General features: G+C 32.6%; 6 protein-coding genes and 1 long non-coding RNA gene across 20 annotated transcripts in view; 4 read left to right on the forward strand and 3 right to left on the reverse strand.

Annotated features, from left to right (window-relative positions):
• LOC116778687 (uncharacterized) overlaps positions 1–2,024 on the reverse strand; it is an 89,370-nt gene extending 87,346 nt beyond the window's left edge. For 8 of the 9 annotated variants that reach the window (XM_061529652.1, XM_061529646.1, XM_061529651.1 and 5 more), the window contains exon 1: positions 1,840–2,024. The gene's annotated coding sequence lies outside the window, so the exon portion shown is untranslated. The remainder of the gene's footprint in view (positions 1–1,839) is intronic. The other variant, XM_061529653.1, reaches the window with a different exon arrangement.
• Positions 2,025–2,131: 107 nt separating this feature from the next.
• Positions 2,132–4,518, reverse strand: LOC116778914 (epidermal retinol dehydrogenase 2-like). 4 transcript variants are annotated; one of them, XM_061529762.1, is made up of 6 exons: positions 4,275–4,360; positions 4,145–4,197; positions 3,622–3,816; positions 3,017–3,346; positions 2,651–2,895; positions 2,132–2,537 (listed from the first exon to the last, which is right to left on the reverse strand). In XM_061529762.1, exons 3-6 carry the CDS (start codon positions 3,763–3,765, stop codon positions 2,345–2,347), a joined length of 912 nt encoding a protein of 303 aa, XP_061385746.1. In that variant the 5' UTR covers positions 3,766–3,816; positions 4,145–4,197; positions 4,275–4,360; the 3' UTR covers positions 2,132–2,344. The 4 variants fall into 4 exon arrangements, with proteins under 4 accessions (XP_061385746.1, XP_061385747.1, XP_061385745.1 ...); XM_061529763.1 differs by lacking the exons at positions 4,145–4,197; positions 4,275–4,360 and adding an exon at positions 4,395–4,518; XM_061529761.1 differs by having other exon boundaries at positions 4,145–4,343.
• A 136-nt stretch (positions 4,519–4,654) lies between these two features.
• LOC116778916 (BLOC-1-related complex subunit 8 homolog) lies at positions 4,655–6,272 on the forward strand. 3 transcript variants are annotated; one of them, XM_061529765.1, is made up of 4 exons: positions 4,655–4,725; positions 5,148–5,302; positions 5,375–5,552; positions 5,736–6,272. In XM_061529765.1, the coding sequence occupies exons 2-4, from the start codon at positions 5,251–5,253 to the stop codon at positions 6,019–6,021; spliced, it is 516 nt and encodes a 171-aa protein (XP_061385749.1). In that variant the 5' UTR covers positions 4,655–4,725; positions 5,148–5,250; the 3' UTR covers positions 6,022–6,272. The 3 variants fall into 3 exon arrangements, with proteins under 3 accessions (XP_061385749.1, XP_061385748.1, XP_032528896.2); XM_061529764.1 differs by having other exon boundaries at positions 4,659–4,748; XM_032673005.2 differs by having other exon boundaries at positions 4,664–4,875.
• Positions 6,273–6,753: 481 nt separating this feature from the next.
• LOC116778688 (ATP-binding cassette sub-family A member 17-like) lies at positions 6,754–18,055 on the reverse strand. Its single transcript, XM_061529766.1, has 33 exons — positions 17,945–18,055; positions 17,627–17,859; positions 17,326–17,432; positions 17,015–17,182; positions 16,649–16,804; positions 16,311–16,527; positions 16,056–16,235; positions 15,795–15,958; positions 15,606–15,716; positions 15,000–15,123; positions 14,775–14,935; positions 13,813–13,986; positions 13,487–13,552; positions 13,279–13,414; positions 12,958–13,216; positions 12,717–12,799; positions 12,513–12,628; positions 12,296–12,400; positions 12,127–12,212; positions 11,973–12,048; positions 11,795–11,899; positions 11,382–11,534; positions 10,936–11,049; positions 10,634–10,787; positions 10,370–10,492; positions 10,083–10,277; positions 9,556–9,831; positions 9,317–9,487; positions 9,155–9,225; positions 8,842–8,989; positions 8,053–8,263; positions 7,250–7,451; positions 6,754–7,080 (listed from the first exon to the last, which is right to left on the reverse strand). The coding sequence occupies exons 1-33, from the start codon at positions 18,031–18,033 to the stop codon at positions 6,754–6,756; spliced, it is 5,061 nt and encodes a 1,686-aa protein (XP_061385750.1). The 5' UTR covers positions 18,034–18,055.
• Positions 6,908–9,571, forward strand: LOC133320848 (uncharacterized). The gene is made up of 2 exons (XR_009753964.1): positions 6,908–7,038; positions 7,325–9,571. It is a non-coding gene; the product is annotated as an uncharacterized LOC133320848 (long non-coding RNA).
• A 1,638-nt stretch (positions 18,056–19,693) lies between the features above and the next one.
• On the forward strand, positions 19,694–20,691 carry LOC116778986 (uncharacterized). The gene is made up of 2 exons (XM_032673105.2): positions 19,694–19,958; positions 20,101–20,691. The coding sequence occupies exons 1-2, from the start codon at positions 19,814–19,816 to the stop codon at positions 20,442–20,444; spliced, it is 489 nt and encodes a 162-aa protein (XP_032528996.2). The 5' UTR covers positions 19,694–19,813; the 3' UTR covers positions 20,445–20,691.
• Positions 20,692–23,025: 2,334 nt separating this feature from the next.
• Positions 23,026–25,388, forward strand: LOC116779248 (uncharacterized). The gene is made up of 2 exons (XM_032673477.2): positions 23,026–23,132; positions 23,216–25,388. Exons 1-2 carry the CDS (start codon positions 23,072–23,074, stop codon positions 25,306–25,308), a joined length of 2,154 nt encoding a protein of 717 aa, XP_032529368.2. The 5' UTR covers positions 23,026–23,071; the 3' UTR covers positions 25,309–25,388.
• Positions 25,389–25,868: the final 480 nt, after the last annotated feature.

Genomic DNA, 25,868 nt, shown 5'->3' on the forward strand with positions numbered 1-25,868 from the left:
TCTAAATATAAGACCTTTCGGTTAACGATAAATAGCCTTTTCGGTTCAACGCCATTACGTTTGTAAATTAACCGCTCTCCTTTTTTACATTCGCAATTTCGTCTTAATGGTAACATTTGAATTCATTTACGTTTAATGTAATTTTCGTTTTCAATTTACGTGCTTTTACAGCCGTAACTAAAAGCCTGGATGTTCAGGGATAATATTTTCCATATTTACATTAACGTAAAACTGTTTGCTCTTTAATAAACAGGTATAAACAATTCTATTATATTACCAACTGATCTGTACTTTTGTAAATTATAATAGATATTTTAATATACCACCATGGGCACATATAATTTTAGAGTGGCTTTTCCTTAATGAAAAAGAGGTTTGTTTGTATGTCTGGCTGTGGCATTATAGCTCTCAAACATATTGAACGTTTTTGAGGCGTTTTTTTTTTTATTTCAAAGCTAGTTTCTTTGCAGTGGTTTTTCACTTTCTTTTTGACTTTGGCCCAGCAGTGTATGAGTGGCAGAGCTTTTCAAAAAATGATTGAAGAAATTTTTGGTTACTTTATTAAGTGCATTACATTTGCCAGTGTTAATGCTATATGAGAATTAATTTAACAATTTCCATGAAAAGACTATTTAAATATAACCCAGTAATAATATTTTGTCATGTTATAATATTTCCATAATAACAATACATATTTTTGACACAAATTTCTAGGAAATTCATCGTTTTGAAGATTGTTCACATATTTTTTTTAATTTTCTCATAAACTGAATATCCTCATATGGTGTGATGCCAAATTATATCTACAAACTAGAACGATGACTTGTAAGGTAAAGAATATTTACTTAAAAATCCCGAAGAAAGATTTTAAAAGGAAAAGTTTTTATATTTTACACACCTGATACAAACAATTCTATATTAATAATATTGTAAATTAAATATAAAATAAAAAAAATGGCATAAATTCAAAATTCAAATTTAAAAAACGTAAATGTAATGACAATTTAATTTATCAAATTAATGTAAAAAATATGGAATTTGTGTAAAATTTTCTTTTAATGTGACACAACTATAGAAATTAAAAAATATATATGATATACAAGATATTTATAAGGACTAGTATTCCTTCAATGGCTCTATCTACTTAAAAATGCAATCTTATAATCCAACTCTGTCAGGAACTTACACTGTTTCTTAGTACTATTTTTGTGATTCAAGAATTTTATCTTGATTATCACATTAATAGTAATTCCTAAAAGACTTTCTAAATAAAATATATATTGTGAAACTTATATATATTTAGTTAATTACCTAAAAGACTAGGAAAGAGTAGTGTGATTAAACATGAGAGATTTAAGGGGTTTTTGGTACTCCTTAGTAAAGAGGACAATGTTAAGAAAAGTGATATATATGGTAATTGAGTCTCTCCAATAAACAAACCTAGTCTTTTGACTATAGTTAGCATTATTGTAAACTTGACACATAAAGTATCTGACATACAATTGTGTGTATGACTCTAGACTCCTACACCTATAATAATGTTGTTTAGTATATATTCACGTAATTATTTATCGGTTTCAAATAATATTTATATGTAATTTATTTAAATAGTTAGACTTTAGAAATTATATATTATTTATTGTTTTAATAGTTGCAATCTTTATTATACATACCTTTAATTTTGATTTGCGTGAAAGTGATATTAATATTTGCTGTTTAATATGTCTGTTGTTATAATAATATCAAATATAAATAAATGTAATGAAATAAATGTGTAATTTTAAGAATATCGATCGACTGTTGTGTCAGACTGCGCTACAATACACAACTTTAACTTACTTTCAAATCTATAGCAGCGATATCTTGAACACTTTTAAATTGCACTAAGCTCAAGGATAAGTGAAATAATCTATTTTATTTACAAAAGCACGTAACACTGTTAAAAATTAGAAAAAATACTTCTTTTTTCCCTAAAAAGCAAACACAGAAAAACTCGACAACTACAGCAAAACAGCGACAGCAGCGCCACCAGCAGTCTTTGACAATTCGCGTAATGTTGCCATTCTAAACTCTTCCAACTAATTTTCAGTTACATTAAAAACTCGGGTAAAGTGAAAATAAAACAAAAAGGTAAGTCATAACTATTTATTCTTTTATAAAATTCTTAAAAATTCGTAAGTTGAGCATACAAACACTACATCTAAATTAACGAATTATCACTAACTTAAGATTAAAATGCTACATAGGTTGTGTACCAAAGTTTTGATATAACCAGGTAACCGTATATTCGTAAAAATTACAACAAATTAAAACATTTAATTTATATTATACAACTTTTAAAACATCAAGCAAAATCCACACCAGTGTCTAAGAGGTCCCTAACAAGCACAGTCGCTTTTCTGGGAAGAATGCGTAATACATGACCAAGAAACAGAAAATGTTTAGGTACTGAAGTCTCAGGATAATTTCGAAGAACTCCCTCTAGAACAGAGCTGGCTGCCTTTGCTGGAGTAATAGTGCCGAAATAACTAGAAATTCTGAAAAAAAATTATTAACAGCTTCAAATATATAAAAAAAACTAATTTCATTTGAATAGAAAAATACACTGAATTAATATAAATGCAAATAAACATTTTTATTTATTACTTACTTTAAATTAAACTCAGAGTTATCCTCTACAATGAATGGATAGATGTGTGTCAATGTGACATGAACACCATTAATTTTATTGATCCTTAGGTCCTCCATTAGAGATTCAGCCAGACCCTGAACAGCAAACTGTGCTACACAGAGTGGCATCTGATCTTTGATATAACTGAGTCCAGCTACCGAAGTCAGGGCTACTATATGACCATGATTCCTCGCTTTCATTTCTGGCAGAAAGTTATCGATGAGCTAGAAAGTATTTAAAAAAAATATTTATATGTGTTTATGGTAAAGTACTACTAGATCTCACATCTTTTGTTGTATATAACTATATCCTAAAAACAAAACATTGATTTAATTAATTAATTACCCAAAAGTAAGACGTTAAAGTCAGATCTAATGTTCCATGAATATCTTCATTGGGTGCCATCAGTAATGATCTAGGGCTCGGGATGCCACAGCAATAGAACAACATGCTAACAAAACCTAACTCAGTCTTCACTTTTTGTGCTAGATCATCAACATTCTCTTTCTTCGTGATATCGCATGTGTACATAAAGGCATCTCCACCTTTCCGTTTAATGTAAGCTACAGTCTTACTATTATTTATTTCGTTGATATCCACACATATAACTGTTGCTCCAAGATATGATAGTTGTATGGCTAAATCACGACCAATACCTCTTCCAGAACCAATCACCTGATAACAGACATTAGATCATTTTAAATTTCAATATTTTTAATTAATTCAACTATGTAAAAATTAAAATAAGACACTTTCAGGATATCTCTTCCCATTTTAAAGAAAAAAGACTTAGTGGTAGGTGTTATTAATCAAATTTAAATCATTTTAATATATTAGCATTGTAAATTTTTATCAGTTATTGCATTATCTCAGATTTAATTTTATCCACCTTCAATAATATATATCAAACTAATAGCTCAGATTTAGGTTCAAAATATTATGAAGCTCACCATGGCCTTTTCATTATCAACAGATTTCATTGGTGGAGGTTTAAAAACCTCATGAACTGCCTTTATTACAGCATATGTGGCATTCACCAACACCCACACAACATCCACCATCAGAACACACAATGAATACCCTCGCAACAGCATGTTGCATGGGAACACAGGATTCAGAACTTTCCGTAAGAACTCAAAGGACACCTGGAAAACAAAAGTATTATAGGAGGGTAGCGATTACAAAACTTAATGTTAATTGTTTATCAGTACTCACCATATTAAAATGGTTTGTATAAAATTGTGATAAATAAAATTTAAAAAAATTATGAAAGAAAATATTGGGTACTTCGGCAATGAATCACTCTAAACCGATACAATATATCGCTGTTAATATTATCATATGTCATGAACATTGAACACGGATCTCAAAAGTGAGCACACTGTACTTTTATTTATGATAAACTGATAACGGAATGATAATCCAAGTGCAATGTTTAGATATGAAGACAAAACTTAGTTCATTGTTAATTACCTTTAGTATCTAATTTCGACTTTTGTTAATAGGTTCTAGGTCAACTTTGTTATCTTAAACAATTTAACTCATGATAATTTTCGTTCTTTGATAAGTTTCAAAAGTTTTAAAAGTTTTTTTTTCTGTTTACCCATTGGCTTATTCTTGGTATATAATTTGTTATGTCAGTGTTGGCATTCGTGAAGACTTCACGAATAGTTAATGTTAAGTATTTATTTCTTAATGTGCTCAATTATTTATCAATACAAACCAATACCCCACTGCCTCTGTACGCATGGACGTATTTAAAGAGTACTTTAAAAAGTATATTTGTTACTGAGTTTGAGTTTTTTTGAGTTATAAACTATAGAAACTTCTAGTCTTTTTACCAATATCTGAAATAATAAATCATTTGCCGTAGAATTCATTAATTTTTATATTACAGTATATATTATTTTAATCAATTAAATTCCTTAGCTCTTTACCTCGCATAAGCCAATATGCACAATACATGAAAAAAAACAAACCCAGTATTTTGACGTTTTAGTGGCTGTCAAGTTTTCATAATATTGCTTTTCTCACTTCTCAGACATATTATAAACGTTTATAATTTCATAATATACTCGTATTTACATCTTAAGTTTTAATTTAGTGATTTTTTATAACCACTTAGCTTATGAGAAAATAAGAGAACTATGCTGAATCGCAACAGGACAATAATGTCCTAGAAAGACCAATCCATTTTTGCCTGCGTATTCCTAGTTTTTCTGTTTTATTTTCATGAAGTTTCCGTCCAAATTTATTACGCTCAATTAATGTATTTTTATTTAAAGTCATCTTCATAACCGCTGCTTATAAAGGAAAAAAATTGTCCTCATCACATCATGACGTTTTATTGTTTATCATAACTATTTTTGACTATACAAAATACATTGTTTTGCTTCTTTGAAAATTTTGATAAAAATTTATCCATTAATATATTTAATGTTTTAAAGTATTATTTCTTGCGTTTTGCGTATATTAGGTACAAATATGTTGTGTTGTGCCATTTGACAAAGTATAATGAAAACATTTAAACAGTGTTGAATGAATATAATATTTAAATTATATATAAGAACGTATGCACAATGGCTTTTGTATACCAAGGGGATACAGATCTAGAAGCAAAGGCAAAAAAAGGTATGCTATTGTATTATCCAGTATTCACACAATTTTTTATAGTTGAATTTTATTTTAAAATAACAACTTCAGCTGCTGAGCGGATATCAGAGAACATGCATATAGTGGCCAATGAACCATCATTAGCCCTGTACAGACTACAAGAACATGTCAGGAAGGCTCTACCACCCATGGTGGAAAGACGCGTCGAAGTGACAAAGCTGCAACATGAACTGCAGGGACGTTGTTATGATGTTGAGTATGCATTAAGGTATGAAAATGTTTGAACTTGAAAAATATTAAGTAAAATTATTTTAAACAGGCATTTCATGTTCCAAATATAAACAATCATGTTATTACAATACTAATATACATTTAATACCTATGAAAAATCTCCTGTAAGGTACTTTAGTTAATATTTTTTTTTATAATACATATATCTCTATAATTCCAGTGCTGTAAAATCTATGGATGCTGCAGCGACCAGCTTCGGGAACATCCAGGACATGTTAAAGCAATCTATATTCTTGAAACAACAGTTAAAGTATGAGGAGGCTAGAAGAAATAAAAAAGATACAACTTCTGTTTACAAACGTCTCTCTGCTCATATCGTGTTAGATCTCCCAGATTTATCTGAATTCTCAATGATTAGGGAAACCACTAATAGAATAGAAAACATGATGACCCATGCAAGAGGCTCTAACGCCGAACTACATAGGTCACATACTACTTTGCACTAGATTTACTTCATGCAACAAAAAATGAATTTGATATGATGAAAATTGATTCACCATTACGATTTATACTACAGATAGTTTTCTCTTACCTTCCTACAATTATCAAAACTAAATGAGGTTCTTAGCTAATGATCTTAAATATCAAACAAGTTGCAATTATTTTTGAAAAACAGGTTATTTATGTAGCATTGTGCAAAACTAGGTGTGTGCATTTGCTTTTTGTGTACGTATGTAAATAAAATACTATATATTTAGTAAGGCTTTATTGCTTCCGATTGCCAAGTACATTAATATTGCAAACAATCAATGCTTCAATAAAATAAACTGTCTAATATCACTAACCTTGGTATTTTTAATGCCTAACTTATACTAATACCGCCTGTGGCTATACTCACACAACGCACAGATTAACAAAACTCATTCTCAATGTCATAAAGTAAACTGCTTCTAATATAAGTCCAACATATCATGGGTTGCGCTTAACATCTTTAACATCATGCTTGCCATTACAATGTCCTTCTATCACAACCTTATTGTGCTTATTTCACCACTCATTACATATTAAGTATTAAGTTGAATCGTCTTGACACAACTCATCTGTCAACACAACAATCTGTCAGTGCTTTACTTATTATATAATAAATATAATATGCGTACTAACACAAGGGCTAGCATCAGCAATAGAACTTAATGCTAATAACGATGGCGCTAAAAATTGTATAAAATTTAGAGAATCTATTTGTCAAATATTACAGACCAAGGCAACTCCTTAAGCTTGGTTAGATGAAATCGGGTTTCGAAAGGTATCAATTTGTTTAAAACAGTTTTAGGTGGAGTTATCTGCTTCCTGTGACGGAAAAGGTATTTGCTGAGACGGGATTCTTGATCTTCAGCAATGTGACCGCCTTCTTGACTTATTATAGAGTTATAGATGTAATCTATTGGTGTAGCAGAAACTATGTAAGAATTCACTGCATCGTTTTCCTCTTGGAGAATTTCCATCTTTTCAAATACTGACGCGTAAGTTAGATCTTCATCTAGTAGTTGGAAGTTGACTAGTTCCTGGAGAAATCGTTATTATTAATGATAATTTCGGTAAATATTATCTGAAGAGCTTAATTTGAGGAAATAATAAACAATTTGTACACAATTTCCTAAAGACAGGGGAAAGTACACCAGTAAAAATGCAAATACATATAATTTTCATCTTCAGAGAATAAGCTTTACACACCTCCGAAGAGTCATTGATGATAAACTTTGTAAAATATCTAACGAATATTTTCGTAACATTGGTTTTGTACTTCAGTTGCACCACGACAGTATAACCCTTCTCGCTATGTCGTTCCACGAGTTTGTCCAACTGATCTATATCATAGATTCGACCATTCACTAAAATTGCCAAACGATTTGACACGGGTAAAAGAGTCTCCACACTGAAACAATCACGATGAATTTTAACAAATATGAGAACAAACGAAGCAGAATACTTTAATACTTTGGACTGACTCCAGATCTGCTTAAATGATTATGTAAACAGCTTCGTCCACTATTGTGAGGCTTTCAAAAAGATCTTCATTATCGAACGAGGGGTGTTTTCGCGATAAAAGGAATTCCCTAATTTTTATGTCATTGACCACACCCCATTTTTTTCCACTTGACTGTTGCCATAAGCTTTTATTGGCTTTGAAGCTCGATTGGTCTTAATAAAAATTTTACCTTAAAAATTCGGCCCTGAAGTGCGCGGGGTAGGGCGAGGGTTACATGCAACTAAGAGGCTAAGCAAAATATAAGTCGACATTGAAGGTGGGGGGTGTTGCATTACGGTATGTGACAATGCTGGAGATGCGTACCTACATATATGAAATAAGATTTTTTCTTCGCCGGTGAATGAATTTTGTGTGTGTACTCAATATGCCTCTACAGGGAAAACACATCCGTATTGTCCGTTATTATCTTTAGGACATGTCTGTCTCGGAAAGTACCAAATAGATGGTAGTTAAAGGCCATCATGCGATACGAAGGGTTTAAAGTTACCTGCTCGAGGATATGATAATAGAATGCCCCCGTTGTCGCAGGTTATTTAATATATGGTACATCGCTCGTCTTACGGAGTACTTTTGGTACTCTGTACTCTCCTCCAGTATCACAACTTCAGGGGCACCGATTACGGCCGCCGCGAAGTGCAAACGCGCCACGTCTTTAGCTTTTAAATAGCAAATTTGTCTGTCGGCTTGGTGGTAAAGTTCTGTTGAAAGTATTAACATACCTTATTAAATAGGAAACAGGGTTTTCAAATTGCAATGACGCAGATAAGATTATTTTGCAACTCACGTTACGTAAAAAAATATTATCAATAGAAATCCTATTAGAAGAAAATAATCGTCTAAATAAAAAGAATACTTATATCTAACTCAAACAGGTCTTAATGAGATCTAAGACTTTCGCGAGTCTTTTAAATAAAACTAATACCTTTTCGTAATTACTATGCGAATTTTTACGGTTTTTACGGTTACTTTTCAGCAACCGTGATCACAGTTTCTGAAAAGTAACCGTAAAAGGTCACGTAACGTCCGGATTATGTGTTTAAAATAATACAAATTTGCGTAGGAAATCCGAAGAGGTATTAGTTTTATTCAAACTTAATAGATTTTAAAATTTTCAAGATATTTTTTTTTAAAGATTTACTTCAATTCAACAATCATCCTTACATATGCGTTAATACACAAAGTATTGTAAGACTTGACGCTTAGGTAAATTGAATTTCACTGAAATAATACGTTTGTTGCAATGATTGTATCGGGACATTTGGTAGGTAGATGATACCCATAGCGTTGACGTAATCCATGACCAGATCCAAAGCCTGGCTTCGTGGGACGCCGCGCAGTACGGCGAGCATCTCGAGACCGTTCCTCACACTCATCCAGCCCGGAAGAGGATTATGTTCGCAGCTCAATGACGTCTGCTGACTGAACTGGGTTGTGCAAATAACAGAAGTATTATTCATCAATGAAGTAATACAAATTACAATCAGAATGGCTCGGATATATCTTCATAAATATAAAAGTTTTGATAACTGTAAAGTATTGAAAATGGTCTAAAACTTAGACGTTTTGATAAATATTCAAATTTTATTTACTAAATGAGGATTTCGAAGAAGAGTCCATTTTGATAAGCACCATAACTGTCCGTCTGTCGGTAATTGGAACCCTGCAAAATATCAATATTAAAACTTGCAATTATTCTTAATTTTACTTTAAGTTATTCTTAATTTAAATTAATACTAATGATCTACACCCACCAGCCAATATTTCACACAGCCGCAGTCTTCCATGTTCCAAGACACCCGAAATAGCCAACACCTCACCTTTGCTCAAACTGAGATACACATTTCGGATTATAGATTTCTCGTAGTGTCGTTGGGATATATTATGTGCAAGTAAATATGTTTCAACTTGTTTCTTATTTTTGGCTGAAACAAATTAAGTATTAAGTGTTTGAAATAATTGAACAGAAACAAATCTAAAGTAAATGACTTACGAATTTTCTTTTTCAATTGCTTTTTCATATTAACTACATTATTCCTCTCCTGCCGCACTCCCATTGTTTCAGTTTCCCGCGGCTCTTTATTCGGATATATCCACTTATATAAAATGAATCTAAAAATCCTTTGAATGTACTTATACTCCCAAAGCAATAATAAAATCATTAAAAAAAATGCTATAGATAGCATAGCAAAAGCTTCCATTACGACCCCGTTTCTTTGGGACAAATAAGACCTTTTGGAAAAACATTTCTGCAAGATTCCACATTTCTCTGAAATATAAAAATATATTATTATTTTACTACTTATTTTTATAATCTCCCGATATAATACTCCCGACTTTTCGTTACTTTTAAGCAACCGTGATCACAGGCATACAAGGTGAAAATTTTTCATCTCTTCTGCCCATATTCCGCTTACGCTTTGGGAGTATTTAGTTTAAAATAATAAAAAAACGCATAGTATATCCGAAAATGTTAGTTCTATTAAATATTTATTTTTATTACAACTTAAAAACACTTACGGCAGCATTTATGCAATGTCTTAGAGGAACAAAGATTTTTACGTTTAAACACTATACACTCGCTGTTATAGAGAAATACTTTCTCAATTTTCACGAATGCGATAGCAATGTTGAATTGTGGTGAAACTGATATAAAATTCAAAGCGTAATTAAGAGCGTTCCCATACAGTAGTTTTGCAAAAACTGTCGTCTCACCTTTAATAAAAAACGTTTTAGTTTTACACACGGCTAAAAACTGTTTTCATTCAAGTTGCTTTCATCATAGATTATTCTAGAAATATACTTACTGAAAAGAAGGTTTATCATTACGAAAGTCATAGCGTTAAGAGCTGCGTTAGGTCCGAGGCTGAACAAATATGCTTGCGGTATACAGCCTACACAATAAATTATCAGCATTGTAGGCACGACCGCTAGAAGTATAAGCGGGTTAAAACACGTCTCATGTTTTAAATCTACGTACCACAAAACACTATCATGGAAGAAATATTCAAACATACATTTTGTTCCGCATTGATTTAAAAACCGATTCGTTGGTATAAAAAATATCTTACCTAAATCCCTGTATCGGAACGTCATGGGCGCCACGAATACCATGACAACAATCATTGCAACCGTCATTAAAATCACCAAGAACAAGCAAAGAACTAAGTCGCATATAAACAACGTCAACCAATACCGAGCGGGTGAGAAATCCTTCGCATGACTCTGTTACCAATAATTTAACATCAAGCATTATGTCATATTATTTCTATATATTATATAAATTCTATGTACTTATTATATTACAATAACTTATTTCCTATATCAATGTTCTGATGGCAGTGTAGACAAACAATTTAAATGACTAAATTACCTGCATATGCCTAATGAATCCATGTTCTTTGGATGGTATCAGAGTAATGTGGGTTATGGTTAGAATAAGTAGAAACTGTATTAAAATTGGAGGAACCGCAACCTGTTTCATATACTGAAATCATTATAAAAACGATGCCGTTAAGTTGCTCTCATTTTGATGCTTAGAAAAACAAATAATACTAATACATAACGAGATCTAAGGCTTTCGCGAGTATTCATTTAAATGAAACGAATATTTTTCGGATTACTTCGCGTATTTTATCATTTTAAAAACTACATACTCCCTACGTTTCGTTTACTTTGAAAAACATTCACATATCGTCTGTCCGTGATCACGGTTGCTGCAAAGTAACCGAAACATCGGGAGTATGTAGTTTTTAAAATAATACGCGTATTAATTATATTCATTTAAACACTAATACAATTCCCTAAATAATGACTTACAGTCGTCAGATCTAGTGCTAGCGGGTCGTCGGTAACTTCTATGGTGGCGTCCAAAGCCGAGGTATAGTGTCTAAGAAGTGCCATGAAAGCTCTGGCGAGAGCACGAGGGGCGGCGCTGTGGTCAGTGTGCAGAGGACTGTACAGAACCCGCACCTAGGTTGCAGACAAAGTTTCAACTTAAAAAGTACGTACAAATGACAACTTAAGCAGAAAACATTCTGGATATTATTCTAGTTTGGACAGAAAAGTATTTCAAGGTCTACCCATTTTGTCTTAATTCAACCAAAAAATTATTTTAATAACAAAAAAACCTGTACTTTCAATTGAATTAATGTTGTAGAAAGGATCGGTGCTTTAGCCATTCTTTAATACCACTACATAGTGTAACTAGAGCATTAAGTCTCAACACATACTCTGAGAGATCCATTCACTTCAGCGACATCCAAGCCGTAAGCGTATAAAAATACATATTGTTGAGGGGAATCAATGGCTCGCGTTACCAAGTACTCCGTAATGCTCTGTTGATTATTATTACATTATAGTTATAGGAACAGTAAATAGCTGTCATGAAAAATAGTTTATCAGAAATACCTCGGGTGCAGAAAGAGCGGTATAAAACATATTCTCTATTTGTTTTTCCGTTGCCATAGTTTCAGAAAAGACGTAACTAAAAACATGATCATGTTTCACTGTAAAAATCGAACCAAGTGTTGATTTTTAAAGCTTCAGATAAAGTTATTCTTACGCATTTACTACCGATTTCGATTCACTTGAGCTATCTGCACGTAGAATCAAATTTGTCTTCTGTTCCAGCGCTTCCACCGTTAATACCTAAAGCAAAAATTTACGAACAGTTCAGTTTAAGCTTGGTAAGAATTATTATATAACAAATTTGTAATTTTAAAATACATCACCTCTCCATGCAAGATAGCCTTCGTTGCCCGATCTCTCTCTATTTCTCCCAGAACAGTTGCAAGTGAAAGGCCAATGAAAATCCCGCTAGTAATTGCCAACAAAATCTGTCGAGTAATGATGTTGTGGAAAAATATTATATTACTAAAATAACAATTATATATATATATATAAAACAATTTAGCTAGCTTTTAACTGAATAGCAAAATAAAATCTTACAGTTACAAAAAAGTATAGACGATAGTGTCGATAGTAAGCCACAAATTTGGCCCAAGTGTATTTCAAATGAGTTAAGTTTCCTACGTAACTTTTCTGCCTCTTTATGGGTGCCGCTTCTGATAACATCAAAAATGACATTTATAATGTACGGAATCAATAACGAAAATATTAATTTAACAAAATTATGCGAGCAGTATAAATTACCAGCGAGATGGTTTAACGCGATTTTAATTCTTTGGTGATGTTCTTCGCTGCCATGTATGTTAGCCCTCGATTCAAAAATAGCTCTATAATAAAAAAAAAGGCTCAAACTTTTATTACTATATCAAATACATGATATAAAGCTTTATCAAAAATTTGAACCGGTTAAATAATATCAACTCGTTTAACTGGAAAATTTAATGAGAAAAGAAATAAAATTTGTGTGTTTCGCAAAATATCATACCGATTACAAACTTCCTCCGAATCTGGTATACTTATATTCATAGACACTATTTCATATTTATCTGAGTTTTCGCTAAGGTCTTTGACCAGAGCCGCGACGGTAGCCGTGGGAATAGCGGGCAAACGGAGTATGAGCAAAGTGCCTAAGTGAGCTCTTATTGTCGCTCCAGCCTCTGTGGTCCTTTTGAGAAGCTCGTTAACGTCTTCATCGCTTGAAAAGCTCCCACTTTTGAGGGTTAGTCGAACTCTGTACTCTCGACCTAAAATTTTATATAATTTTATACAAAGCATTTATTATAATATAATTATTATTTTTATATACCATATTTAAAAAACATATAAGCGGGTGATCCACCAAACACTAGCAACTTGTTGTCGAAGATAAATACTCTGTCGGCATATTCGAGTAATATACTCGTAAAACATAATTTGATGACTGTTATATATTTCTTGTATTGCTGCAAAAAGAACTTGTTGTAAATATATATAATGAAATATATATTATATAATTTCTCATATATGCAACTTGCCATGATTTTGTCCCTCATTACTGAATTAAATGCAGATTCATAACCGAATGATGGTATGATGATGATCTGAAAGACGTTAAACATGTACTATGAATATTATTATTATTATTATACAAATATAAAGCAAAAAAAAACTATTAATAGAATGCTTTGTATTTTTTTTGTTTCTTTTATTTTAAACCAGCTAAGCCTATCAGCGAGGTGGTAACATAATTAGACATGAAAAACTTTGAACTATATATACTTATATAATTTGTGCTAATATTGCATTAACATTAACTAAATCTATTATCAAAGTAATTGATAAGATATTTAAGTAGAATAACCCTCGGCTCTAAGAGCATAGCGATGGCCCAACAAAGCTGAGCTTGGTAAAAAACGCCCAGGTTGCGGACGTATTCATGGCACACTGTCTTCAGTTCACACTCTACCAACAAACGTATCGACCTCAGATGCTCGTACTCGGACACGTAATCCGTAGACTCGTTCCAAAGACAAATCTGAAAATTACCTCTAACTGATAAACACGTGACGACTACATGGGTTAAAGAAAATCGTTTTATGTCCAGTCTGCTTGATTTTCATAAAGACGGACATTGTCATTGTAAAAGTCGAGTTTTCAACGGATGTGTGTTATGTAAACATTAGTAATTCATGATACAGTCGGTGTTATTAAAAATATGTCTTGATAATCTAGAATTTTTTCGGTTCATGGTGAAAAATTGGACTTATGTAATAGTCCTCTCCTGCGGTATGTCGCGTTAGTTTCACATGTACATATGTGGAAAAAACTAATTTATCCTTTTACAATATCATTGTAATGTAAATATGTACCTACAATTCATCATCCAATAGTCAACAACTTTCAGAAAAATAAGAAAAATTGTCTTACTTAGGCTCACATTTATTAGCAAGTTTAATTTTAATCCCGGTGCATCAATGTCGATAGCAGAGAATACCTTAGCTAATGCTGCAGACACCATAAATAATTTATATTTATATTTTTTCAAATCGTGAGTGCCTTTATTCTTTTTCATGTTACAATGGTCGATTCTTGATTCACGGCACTGCATAGTAGTCATATTTTAGAGTATTATGCTACAGCCACGATAGCTCTAGATTTTATATATATATTATGAGGTAACCATATCTTGTTCGGGGCAGTTTGATCAGTGTTGTATCGATTTTTATTTTATTATTATTATCGTGTATTACAGTAGGCACCAGCCATGAGGGTTGTTACATTATTTCATTGTATTAACGATACCCAAAGTAATGACAAACTAACGGAACAATAAAGCGTGAAATGTTCTTGTACAGTGAGATCGTCTACCAGACAACCCTTGCGGTGGCAGTAACCCAGCATATGAGGCACACTAACAAACGTTTTCCCATGAGTTAGTTCTTCACCTAATATGTTTATAGAGCCCTCGTCAGGATGAGTAAGCCCTGTAGGGAATTAAAAGTTATATAGAAAAAGTAAGGCCACTACTGTGTACAAGTTGATATTTACCCATTAACAGGTCTTCAAGGGTCTGTATCATTTTACTTTGAATGAATTCAGAATAAAGAATGGTGAATTCACCTCGATATATATCTAATGTTATGTTACTCAGCATAGAATTTCCCATAATACTCTAAAAGCATAAAATTTTATTACAAATAAAAATCTTAAAGTAGATTCATATTAAAATGAGTGAAGGTGTTGACAGTTTTTTTAAAGTCAGTGCCCTTAAGTTAAATGAAGCGAGTGTAAGTATTCGGACACATTTCGAAATCAAGGTTCAAGTGTCAGAAACGTGAAAAAGATGACGTCAAGTATCTGTAACCTCAAGAATTCAGTGAGCCAAAACTACATATCACAAACTACCTGAACTGGATTAACAGACTACAAAATCGTCTTTTGTAAGGCCAACATTTTCTGTAGTCTTCAAGATCTTAAATGGATAGTCGATCAAATATTATGAAATTGTTTATTTGTTATGATTGTCCGAGGAAAATATACTTAAAGAATAAACGTCTGGCTAAAAATCTTTCGACAGGTCCTGCGCTTGATATTTCAAGGGTTCCAATATTAAAAATTTCTTAGTGACAAACATTACAGAACTAGATATATTACCTTTGACATATTGCGAATACTTATGGCTTTAGCGGCCAACTCATTGACTTCTTGTAATTTTTCGTGCTCTCGTCCCGTAGGATTTTTAATTTGATGCAATTTAGAAACATCCTAAAATTAAGTTTTTATTATTAACCTATATAAAATTGTTTGCACTTATATCTTGAGTGTAGTGGAGTAGTCACTAACCTCGACAGATTTAAAAATGATAGATTTCCATGAAACCTGTCCTCCAATGGCCCCTGCTTTGAGAGTTCTTTGCAACATCATTAAAATACCGAAATACAATGCTATCATAATAAACCAAAACAAAATTGTGTATACTAGCGAATTGCCCTCCCAGCGCCCTTCATCTGAAATGAAAAAAAAAGTTAAAATTTTGAATTTCTAGAATTGTAAGCATAGCGCCTAAAAATATATAAATTATAGCCTTCAAATATTTTCACTAACGTCCAGTTTGCAATAAAGCGAATTCATTGAATCCGTGCATTAATCCCAAAGGGGGTATGATAAGATGTAGGAAAAAGGTCAGGATCTCATGTTTAAGGTCAACGCCGTGGTGTACGATCAACTCCGCAAGAAACGTCTGCAGTAGAGTGAATAATGTCGTCCATGTTGCGGCAACTTTTGCTGTTAAAAAAAACAATATTATATAAAAGCTAGCATAATAAATGTAAAATAAAAAATCTATGAGAAGATATTAACTTTGAGTATGAAACATGGCCATTATCAAAGCTAGCATAATCATCACGGAGACATATGCGAGTACAAGTATAAAGGTAAACAGAAGATGGACCCAACGGAAGATAAGGATGAGCGTGATGCTTGCGAGCAGGCAGATGGGTAGGGCCGTGAGATAGAAGTAAGTTAACCAGCCAATATACATGGAAGAGTAATCCACACCGCGAATACGCAGGGCTCGCTAGAAATTACGAGAACAGTTTTAGTCTTTAAAATTACTAGTGATTTAATTATTTTAATGGGATATTTTTTCCAAGAATCGTATTTTATTAACCGTTACATAAAATATAAATGCATCTTACTTTAAATTTATGACTCGTTTCATGTATAACCAGTGACTGAGTCTCTAACACCGGCGGTAACAGTGCTAGCGTGAAACATAACAAGATTGATGATATGTGCTTACGCACTCGTTCATGTTCCATCAATGGTGACACAGGCATTGATGCCAGGCTTAGCTGTGTATAAAAAAAAAACAAGGAATTAAATACATAGCGGTCACTAGTTTACTTAGGGTCTTAGGATCGACAAGGTCTCGAATGGGTAGAGCGTGAATTTATTAGTAATAACAAATGTATAAATAATGACGTTTGCATGATCGAATTACATTTGATTCATCAAGTAACTATGGACCTGTTTAATAAATGCCAATCACTAATACATCTTACCTGGTATGCAGGCGTTGTTCCACTAGCATACTGCAATATGGCCTGACTGATTGCCAACTGCACAGCGAGTATCCCACTTCGCAAATGTGGATTAGATGATATTTTCTTCCCTGTCACGTACTGAGCCCGCTCCGTACTGCGGATGCTGAATTTCCACATGTTGTTCTCCTATACTCGAAACGGTATTAAGTCTTCATTTTTATTTTAATAACAAAATCTCTTTACTAAATATTTAACATATTATATGTGTATTATACAAATAATAATTTGTATGGTATTAATTTAGTAATGAATAAAATGTTTATAGGTACCGTTTTCTTCCAAAGAATCCAAATAACTGGGTTATTTAAGGGGACCCCTCTAGATCTATTGTACAGGATATTATTAAGGTCATCCTCTTTAGGCGCTCTGATAATTTCTGCACAAAATAATTTGTTATTATAAATAAGCTCATATTTTACCAACGTTTCTAAGGTATAATGATATTGTTACTAATTTCAACATTTCAATATTTATGATTTACCGAAGCATCAACTTGTATTATTGATTTCTATTTACTACAGGGTTATAGAATTATTTATTTTGATAAAAAATATTAGATTAGAACTTTACCAGTTCCCAAACTGTCCCCAACGGTGTTCATGATATCATTAAAAGGGGGAACATTAGGAGCGTAACCCAGGATATTTTTCTTGTTCAAGGAAGCCAAGATATCAGCCGCAGTAAGAGGCGGCTGTGGGATAGCTTGCAAAGGAGTAAGAAACACCGGCTTCGCTATTAAAATAGCAGATAGATATAAAACAACAGCCAAGAGAGTTTCCACACAAAGAAGAACCCATCTACGCCTGTGATATAAGAATTATGGAAATCGGAGGTTGTTGAAATCATGTGATGACTTAAAGATTACCTAAAAGTTTCTCTACTACTTACTGCCGCTGTAAATACGATTTCCAGATAAGAGCATTTGTGTGCCGTTGAAATTTGCTTCGTATTGGTTTAGTTACTTCTTCGGCGGTCATCTTTTTTTGCGGATATTTTATAACACTTATGGTACTCTGTGTATCATACGTTTTGTTCTTTCAAATAATTTTGTATAACGTATAATGGTTGTGTCTAAATGTTAAACATAAAAGAGGAAATGTGAAGATTAGTTATGTTGTACCAATTTGAATGAATTGATTACACTATGGAAGATTCATAATCATTTTCATATTACAAATCATGTGTGTTTTATGACATCATGATGTTTTTTTTTTTCACAGTTGGTTATCAGCCAGCTATATACTGTTTACAAATTGATATTAACGTACAATTTCCACATGTGGCAAAAAGTTACATTATTAAAGTTCGATACAATAATAATTGGTTATTCTAATGCGTTTCTAGGCTTGTAAAAGTTAATATCGGCAGTAATATCATACGTAAAATAAGGAATAATAGTTTCATTCAGTCATTTCTGAAAATAATAGACAAAAGTAGGTGGTGATAAAGATGTTGAGTTTTGGCATAAAGCAAAAAAGAAGAAAGGCCTACGTAATTAAATAAGTGCAAACCAGTAACTTAGAGACGCGAACTATTCTTTTCTTCTGCAGCAAAGATTAGTACAAATAAAAAACTTTTTTTTTGTTCAAATCATACCAGAATTGTTGCAATTAAATATTCTACGGACACCTTACTAATTAACCATATAATGTAAGCGTTTCGTTTTTGTTATTTATTTCAAAAAGCTCCTTCAATATAGCAATAACTTATTTTTAATGATTTTCTTTTAAGTACTCTTAAGAAGACAAATGTGAATATGTGTGTTGAACCTTCAACACACATATTCACATTTTATACATAAACTAATGATAATCGTCTTATGTGTAGTTCTTCTGTGCCATTGTTATTTCCTTAGTTCAATGTATAGTTTTTTACTTTGATTTATCCTTCAATTCTAATTCGTTCCACTTACATATTTCGATTATTAAGTGTAGATTATTTTTAGGGTTTTAAATTTAATTGTTGACTATAAAAAGCGTGTGATGTATTCTCATGGTATGTTGTGTGATTTTATTAGGTGTTTTATAGCCATAAGTTACAGGTTACAGCCAAAAATAATTTGTAGGTAAGTGAAAACAACAGAACATTGGCGGCTGCTTCCGTAAAATTTTAAAACACTCTGACGTTACCACGAGCATATTATACACAATACGTTGACAGTGTTTCCTGAAAACAAGTCTATGGGCAAATATTAAGAAGGCAATACAATTAATGTTAAAATATTTGTACTTACCTCTTGAAACTAGTCATTACAATAACCGTAAACTGATAATTTTATATTTTACATTAAAATTCATTATATATATATATATATATTAATTTATATACACCTGTATATGTACATGTACATAAACGAGCACATATGTAATAAGGTATATATATTTCACACATATTGATTAAAAACTGCAACTCTGTTTGTATAGTTTATTATATTATATTTATTATTTATTTATTATATTATATTTATTATTTATAATTTAAGCTAATATTTTTTATGATTATAGAACATTCTAAAATCAATACTTGAGCCGTTCAATAGGTATAGTAGTGTGTACAAAAACCACTGTTTTTATGTTTCAGAGAGAAATAACACCATGACATTCATATTCCAAAATACTTTTTTTAACCCAAAACACATAAGTGTCGAATAAACTATGTTTTTTATTTATTCACTCGGCAAACACAGCCAAAAACCGCAATATTGAATTTTCAATAAGCAAAGACCATTTTGGACACATAACAACAAAATTTTGCTACATGCTAAATGTTAAATATACACAAAACGTTGCTATATATCGGGGCAGTTGTAGATCAGAGACAGCATTGCTATCAAAAACCATGGCGCGATTACAGTTGTTATTAAGTGTCTTCTTGACGTTATTTTTTGTGTTTGCATGCGCAGGTGAGGTTTTAAAATATATTACACAAGCATCACTTACGACAATCGTAATAAGCTAACTGGATATATGTTTAAAGAATTTGAGATATAACATATAGCATTATGTTTGTTATTTTAAAATCACAATTTTTTTTTATATTTGCAGAACTAAGAACACGAAGATCCTCTCAGTTTAGTGAAGCGAGTGCTTCAGCAGGGTCTTTTGGAGGTTATGGTAGAGGTTTTGGACCGCAGTTCGGACCGCCAGGACCACACTTTGGACCACCCGGACCACACTTTGGCCCTCCGAGCCCACCGATACCACCCAGACCACACTTTGGACCACCGAGGCCCCAATTTGGACCTCATCCACCACAATTTGGCCCCGTTTTCCCGAGACAAGATTCTGGACGTACCATTAATATAGCAAAAAGTATTAGTATCAGCACTGGAGGAAGTGGCTCAGCAAGTTCTCAAGCAAGCTCACAATCTGGACGCTTCGGAAAGTGACCACCAAAAATTAGGCTCAGTAATAGATAGGTTTGATAAAACAGTAAGATGCCATAATACCATAGTGAATCTTCTTATAACAACAAGTTGAGCGATAAGGTCCAATTATTTATTTGTATTGCATTGTCGGTGTTTATAGTCATAAATCATAATCTGTATTAGTTATTACACATGTTTTGACAAACAATATTTAAGTGTCAAGAAAAAGAACTAGGTGCTTGTAATATGAAGAAAATCTTTTTTTTAAATATATAAATAATAATTAATTAAATAAACGTATTTATTTCATTCGACAAACTCCTTCGTATTTCCTCCATACAGTAAGTACTCTCTCTGGATCACTATTCGTCAAACAAATAAAAACGTTTATATTTTCAAAATATTATAAAAACTATATATCTGAAAGTTTAATAATAATTTTCATAATAATCATACCAAGGATTGCCGCAATGAGAGTAATTGACCAAAAAATCTATTGAGCAGTATTAATATAAAATATATAAACAGGCTTTCGTTGATATTCTCAATAATTATGCTTTACTTTCATGTTTCTATGTGAGTTTGGTTATATAAATTAGTTATTACATCAGCTGATTTTTCCTTAGAATGATTTTGACGGCCAGCCAGAAGTTCCAGGAAAAATATGAATATTACTTAGTCGTATTTTTTAATGACCAAAACTTATAACCTAATTAAGACTGCGCGATTGCTACGATATTAAGAAATCAGTGCCATCACATAAGTTGTGAGGTATCAGGAATCTTCTTGTCCGCAGGCCAGCTGTTCGTTTCGCGGAGTCAACAGTCCCTCTTTATTTGATTGTTCCATCCATACAACGGTCTTGCCCTGGCGATGTTCGTTAAATTTTTCATACACTTTGCGTACATAACAACTCTATAAATCATTCTATTATTATTCTTGTAATGTCAATATGTGTAATTTGAAAATATAGTTCTTTTAATGAATAATCTTTTTTGTTTTCATTTGTTCTAATAAGATTACCGGAAACTCGATATTATCGTGTCAATGTATTGGAAGCGGCTTATTTTAAATAAATTTGAATGCAACAAATTAATTTATGTACTTAGCAAATACGGATGTATTTCTTTATTGAGTGGCTATTACAGTGAAGTAGTGAAAATAATAAAATAAGCAAATTATTACACTTTTATTAAGTGACATCTCCGTTACATAGACAACTAGTTGTTGTCTGCTTCTTCGCTCGCATATTAAGCCACCTTTAAGATACGCCTTATCATCCTTATGAGGATTGTTTCTATTACTCAGTGATGACTTCATCAGTTCCTGACTTGGTCACATAAAACAACCTCAAAAAAATATTTTAAAAATTCGCCTTTAAATGACGGCGTAACCAACATATACCAGAAGAAGTCCAGAACTTAAACCTCGTTGAAGAAGAAACATGTCCATCAATATAGACTAACCTCCAATTATATATGAAATTATCATTCAAATTAAGCAGATGTTTATTTCGTTTATAAAGATATTTTCATGTACAAATAAATCTTTATATTACATCGATATATTAGTCAGTCAGTAAAAAAGATATTACAAACATAAGATTATAGCTCAGTTCAAAAGCGCTAGCACAAAAATTGAGTCTAAAAATGTATATATTAAATCGTTTTTCGGAAAAAGTAAATATACCTTTACACTCTCACCTATTAAAGATTTTTTACCTTGACAGTGAGAAGTGAGAGTAACAATCTGTTTAAGTACTGATCGAATATTTTTCAGATATAAATTCAAATAATTATGCATAACAGAATGTTAAAATTCATGAACCCTCTGTAAGTCAAAGACTTTAGTTAATTTAATTGAAAACTTTTTACAAACAATCTTAAGTGATAGGTCTACATTACATCGGAATAAATCTCGTTGAATTAATTATATAGGGTGGCAACCGGAGGTTCCAGGAAAACTAAGAAACGTACTTATATGTATATTATAATAAAAATTACATATTAAAACTTATAACCTATACCTAAGACTACATGATTGCCCCGATGTTAGGAATCAGGAATCTTCTGGTTCACACGGCTTGGTGTTGGTTCCACGGAGTCAGCGGCGTCACTCGTTATAGGATATTTTATCCAGACAACGATGTTGCCCCGGCGATGTTCATTTCTTTTTTAATATGTTGCCCGTACGTAACAAATTTTCTATGGTGTTAGTAAATTCATAATGTTTACATAAATAAATAAGGAAAATAAATATTTCTTTTATCACTCACGACTTAATTTCTATGGAATTATGTCATAACTTACGATTAATTATTGTAATAAATAATGAAACTGAATCCTCACATCAGTGACATAATTGTTTAAAGAAAATGCAAACTTCAATTGTATTTAAAACAAAAAAAAAATACAACCTTAGTTAATAATGTATATTTAAATAGAAAGTTAAATATTGCAGAATAATTATCAAGCAAATAAAGCTTGTATTTTCCTTAAACTAGTGTAATATTTGTATAAATAATTCGGCGATCCTACAAGGATCTCGTTCCACGAATTTATTTATTAACACTTGTGCCATATATTTTGAGCAGTATATATTACGAATTTTACACTACATCTCATTAGACAGGATTTGAAAATAACAAGATGAAGACTACAGCTCTCGCGTTATTGTTTTGTCTTATAACTGCACATTGTGCGACTTGGGGTAGATATTATGATTGCAATACGGATTCAAATATATTTATGTTTTATTGATATTTGATTGAATTAATCTTGTTTTATTTTTAGGTGGGACATTAAGTCGAGTAGCAAGATCTCCCCCTCCTAATGGAGACCCTCCGATTCTATTTCAAACAAAAAACTGGAGTGGGGTTGCCCGAGGTCCAGATGGTGCGCGCGGAGTGTTCAGTGGAGCTGCGGCTGCAGCTAACAGTCCTGACCCAGTAAATGATGAAGCTTTTTCATTGGCCGCTGCTGCACCTCCACCAGTGCAAGAAAAATTGGAAGAGCGTTTTGGAGGACCACCCTTTCATAGTTATGGACATCATCACTTTTACAGAGGTTTCGGTGGTTCTCGAGAAGGCGGTCACTTTCACCATGGAAGTTGGGGACCTTATAGAAAAGCATTTGCAGAATCAGAAGCATATGCCGATACCGGATGTGATGATGATAATTCTCAAAATGGTTTCGTTGTTGGACAACAATCAAACCCGGGAGCATCGAGCAATTCACAAGCCAATTCTAAAATCGGAGAAGAATCTTACAGGGGTAAACAAAATTACTTTTCTCGTGCACAATATAACACAAACACTTTCACGAAGTCTGAAAGAATTGCAAACGATCAAAATCAAGGAGAATCTTCTTCAAGTCAAGATCAAACCTTAAATGTTGAATCAAAGGCTAATCAGCAGGATAGAGCGGTATCAAAATCTTTGCCTCAATTTAAAGCAGATATCAGTGATGGACAACAAACTGAATCGGTTAGCAACGGCTTTGGCAAAGCGCAAGGATCTTTGAATGCTGAAAGAAAAGTTGATAGCGATTCTCAAGGCTCTAGCAATATTGGTGGCCAACAATTGGAACCTCATAATAACAACTTTGGAATTTCTCAAAGTTCGCAAAACAAGAATAACCAACAAAGTCAATCTCAAAACAAGGGCATTGGCAGTTTCCAAAACGGTGGTAACCAAAGAGATAATTCACAAAATAGCGGTAATACCAGTCCTCAGGGTTTCCAAAACGGTGGTGACCAACAAGGGCAATCTGAAAACACTGGTTTTGGTAGTTCCCAGGACTTCCAAAACGATGGTAGCCAACAAAGTCAATCTCAAAACAAGGGTTTTAGTAGTTTCGAAAATGGTGGTAGCCAAAGAAAAAATTATCAAAACAATGGTATTAGCAGCTCTCAAGGTTTCGTAAATGGTGGTGGCCAACAAAGTCAATTTCAATACAGGGGTATTGGTAGTGCCCAAAGCTTTCAAAATGATGATAGCCAACAAAGTCAATCTCAATACAGGGGTATTGGTAGTTCCCAAAGCTTTCAAAATGATGATAGCCAACAAAGTCAATCTCAATACAAGGGCGTTGGTAGTTCCCAAAACGGTGGTAGTCAAATAGAACAATCTCAAAACAATGTCGTTGGCAGTTCTCAAGGTTCCCATAATGGTGGTGGCCAACAAAGTCAATCTCAATACAAGGGCGTTGGTAGTTCCCAAAGCTTCCAAAAGGGTGGGGTCCAACAAGAGCAATCTGAAACCAAAGGTGTTGGTAGTTCCCAAGACTTCCAATACGGTGGTATTCAACAAGGACGTTCTCAAAGTAATGGTGTTGGTAGTTCCCAGGGCTTCCAAAGGGGTGATGGCCTACAACAACAACAACTTCAATCTCAAGATGGTTATGGAAACGCTCAAAGTCAAAGTAGATCCCATGGTTTTGGTCAAAGTCGTGGTAGCAATACTTTCTCTCATATAAATAAAGGATACGGGTTTAATGGATTTAGTAATGGCGAATCACGGTCTTATCTTAACAGACAAGACTCCTCAAGCTCTTTCAATGGAGCCAATGATGGAAAATATCATTACGGCAAGGCCGCTGGTAGTGCCAGATATCAAGCGCAAGACAGCAGTTCTGCCGGCCAATCTTCAGGTTATGACAAAAGCGTAATAAGCCAAGAGAATACGCAAACAGGGTTACCCTCTGAACCCGGTTCTTCTGGTCACGAAGATATTCAATCTACTCTAGACGGAGCTCTGAAACTCGTTTCTCAAGGGTTGGAAGCGTCACAAAATAAACCATGCAGTACTTGCCAGAAGAGTAGTTATGCTTTCAGCAATGCTAGAAGCAACAGCGGTTCTGCCGTCGCTCTTTCTATCGGAGGTTAATATTTCACTACATTTACTGTCTGAAGATTTTTTACGAAATTGTCATCGCATAAATTTTAATTAAATTAATTGTTGATTTACTTTTATTAATTTATTTTCGTTGACAAATTAAGTTTGCATTACTATTTACATGTTTTAATAAAAATAATTTTACTCTAAAGTGAAAATGTATTTATTATATTTTATAATATACATATTTAATTTTTTCAACAAAACCAAATAATAAAAATTACAACTAGAACATAAAATAAAATTAGATTCTAACTTATAATAACGGACAGAGCTGTTCTACTTTTATTAAAATTATAATTTATCATCGACATCCACAAAACTAGTACTCAAATAAGAAAAATTAAAATATTAGTACATTCCTAATAGTATCGCAACAAATCTTAAACCCTAATTCATACAGAAAAATAATTTGATACTGTGTGATACTGTAAGTTATTATTTATGTTTTAGTACATAAATCTACACTCAACAATTTAATTAAATACATTTACTATATCAACTTGCTTAAAAACGAAATAGTATTTAAATGTTTACTGATTCATGAGTCA

This window comes from Danaus plexippus, chromosome 6 (genome assembly GCF_018135715.1).
Source record: "Danaus plexippus chromosome 6, MEX_DaPlex, whole genome shotgun sequence".
In the NCBI taxonomy this organism is placed as follows: Eukaryota; Metazoa; Arthropoda; class Insecta; order Lepidoptera; family Nymphalidae; genus Danaus; species Danaus plexippus.

Coding starts and splice junctions, on each gene's coding strand:
- LOC116778914 (XM_061529760.1), bottom strand. Junction 2,896..3,016: donor CTTTAACGTCTTACTTTTGG/GTAATTAATTAA, acceptor AATACTTTCTAG/CTCATCGATAACTTTCTGCC. Junction 2,538..2,650: donor AACTCTGAGTTTAATTTAAA/GTAAGTAATAAA, acceptor ATTTTTTTTCAG/AATTTCTAGTTATTTCGGCA.
- LOC116778688 (XM_061529766.1), bottom strand. CDS start 18,033: ATGACCGCCGAAGAAGTAACTAAACCAATACGAAGCAAATTTCAACGG. Junction 12,629..12,716: donor CGCGTTAAACCATCTCGCTG/GTAATTTATACT, acceptor TGATGTTATCAG/AAGCGGCACCCATAAAGAGG. Junction 7,081..7,249: donor TCATCAATGACTCTTCGGAG/GTGTGTAAAGCT, acceptor CGATTTCTCCAG/GAACTAGTCAACTTCCAACT.
- LOC116778986 (XM_032673105.2), top strand. CDS start 19,814: ATGCTAAATGTTAAATATACACAAAACGTTGCTATATATCGGGGCAGT. Junction 19,959..20,100: donor TTTTGTGTTTGCATGCGCAG/GTGAGGTTTTAA, acceptor TTATATTTGCAG/AACTAAGAACACGAAGATCC.
- LOC116779248 (XM_032673477.2), top strand. CDS start 23,072: ATGAAGACTACAGCTCTCGCGTTATTGTTTTGTCTTATAACTGCACAT. Junction 23,133..23,215: donor TGCACATTGTGCGACTTGGG/GTAGATATTATG, acceptor TTTTATTTTTAG/GTGGGACATTAAGTCGAGTA.
- LOC116778916 (XM_061529765.1), top strand. CDS start 5,251: ATGGCTTTTGTATACCAAGGGGATACAGATCTAGAAGCAAAGGCAAAA. Junction 5,303..5,374: donor AGAAGCAAAGGCAAAAAAAG/GTATGCTATTGT, acceptor TAACAACTTCAG/CTGCTGAGCGGATATCAGAG. Junction 5,553..5,735: donor GATGTTGAGTATGCATTAAG/GTATGAAAATGT, acceptor CTATAATTCCAG/TGCTGTAAAATCTATGGATG.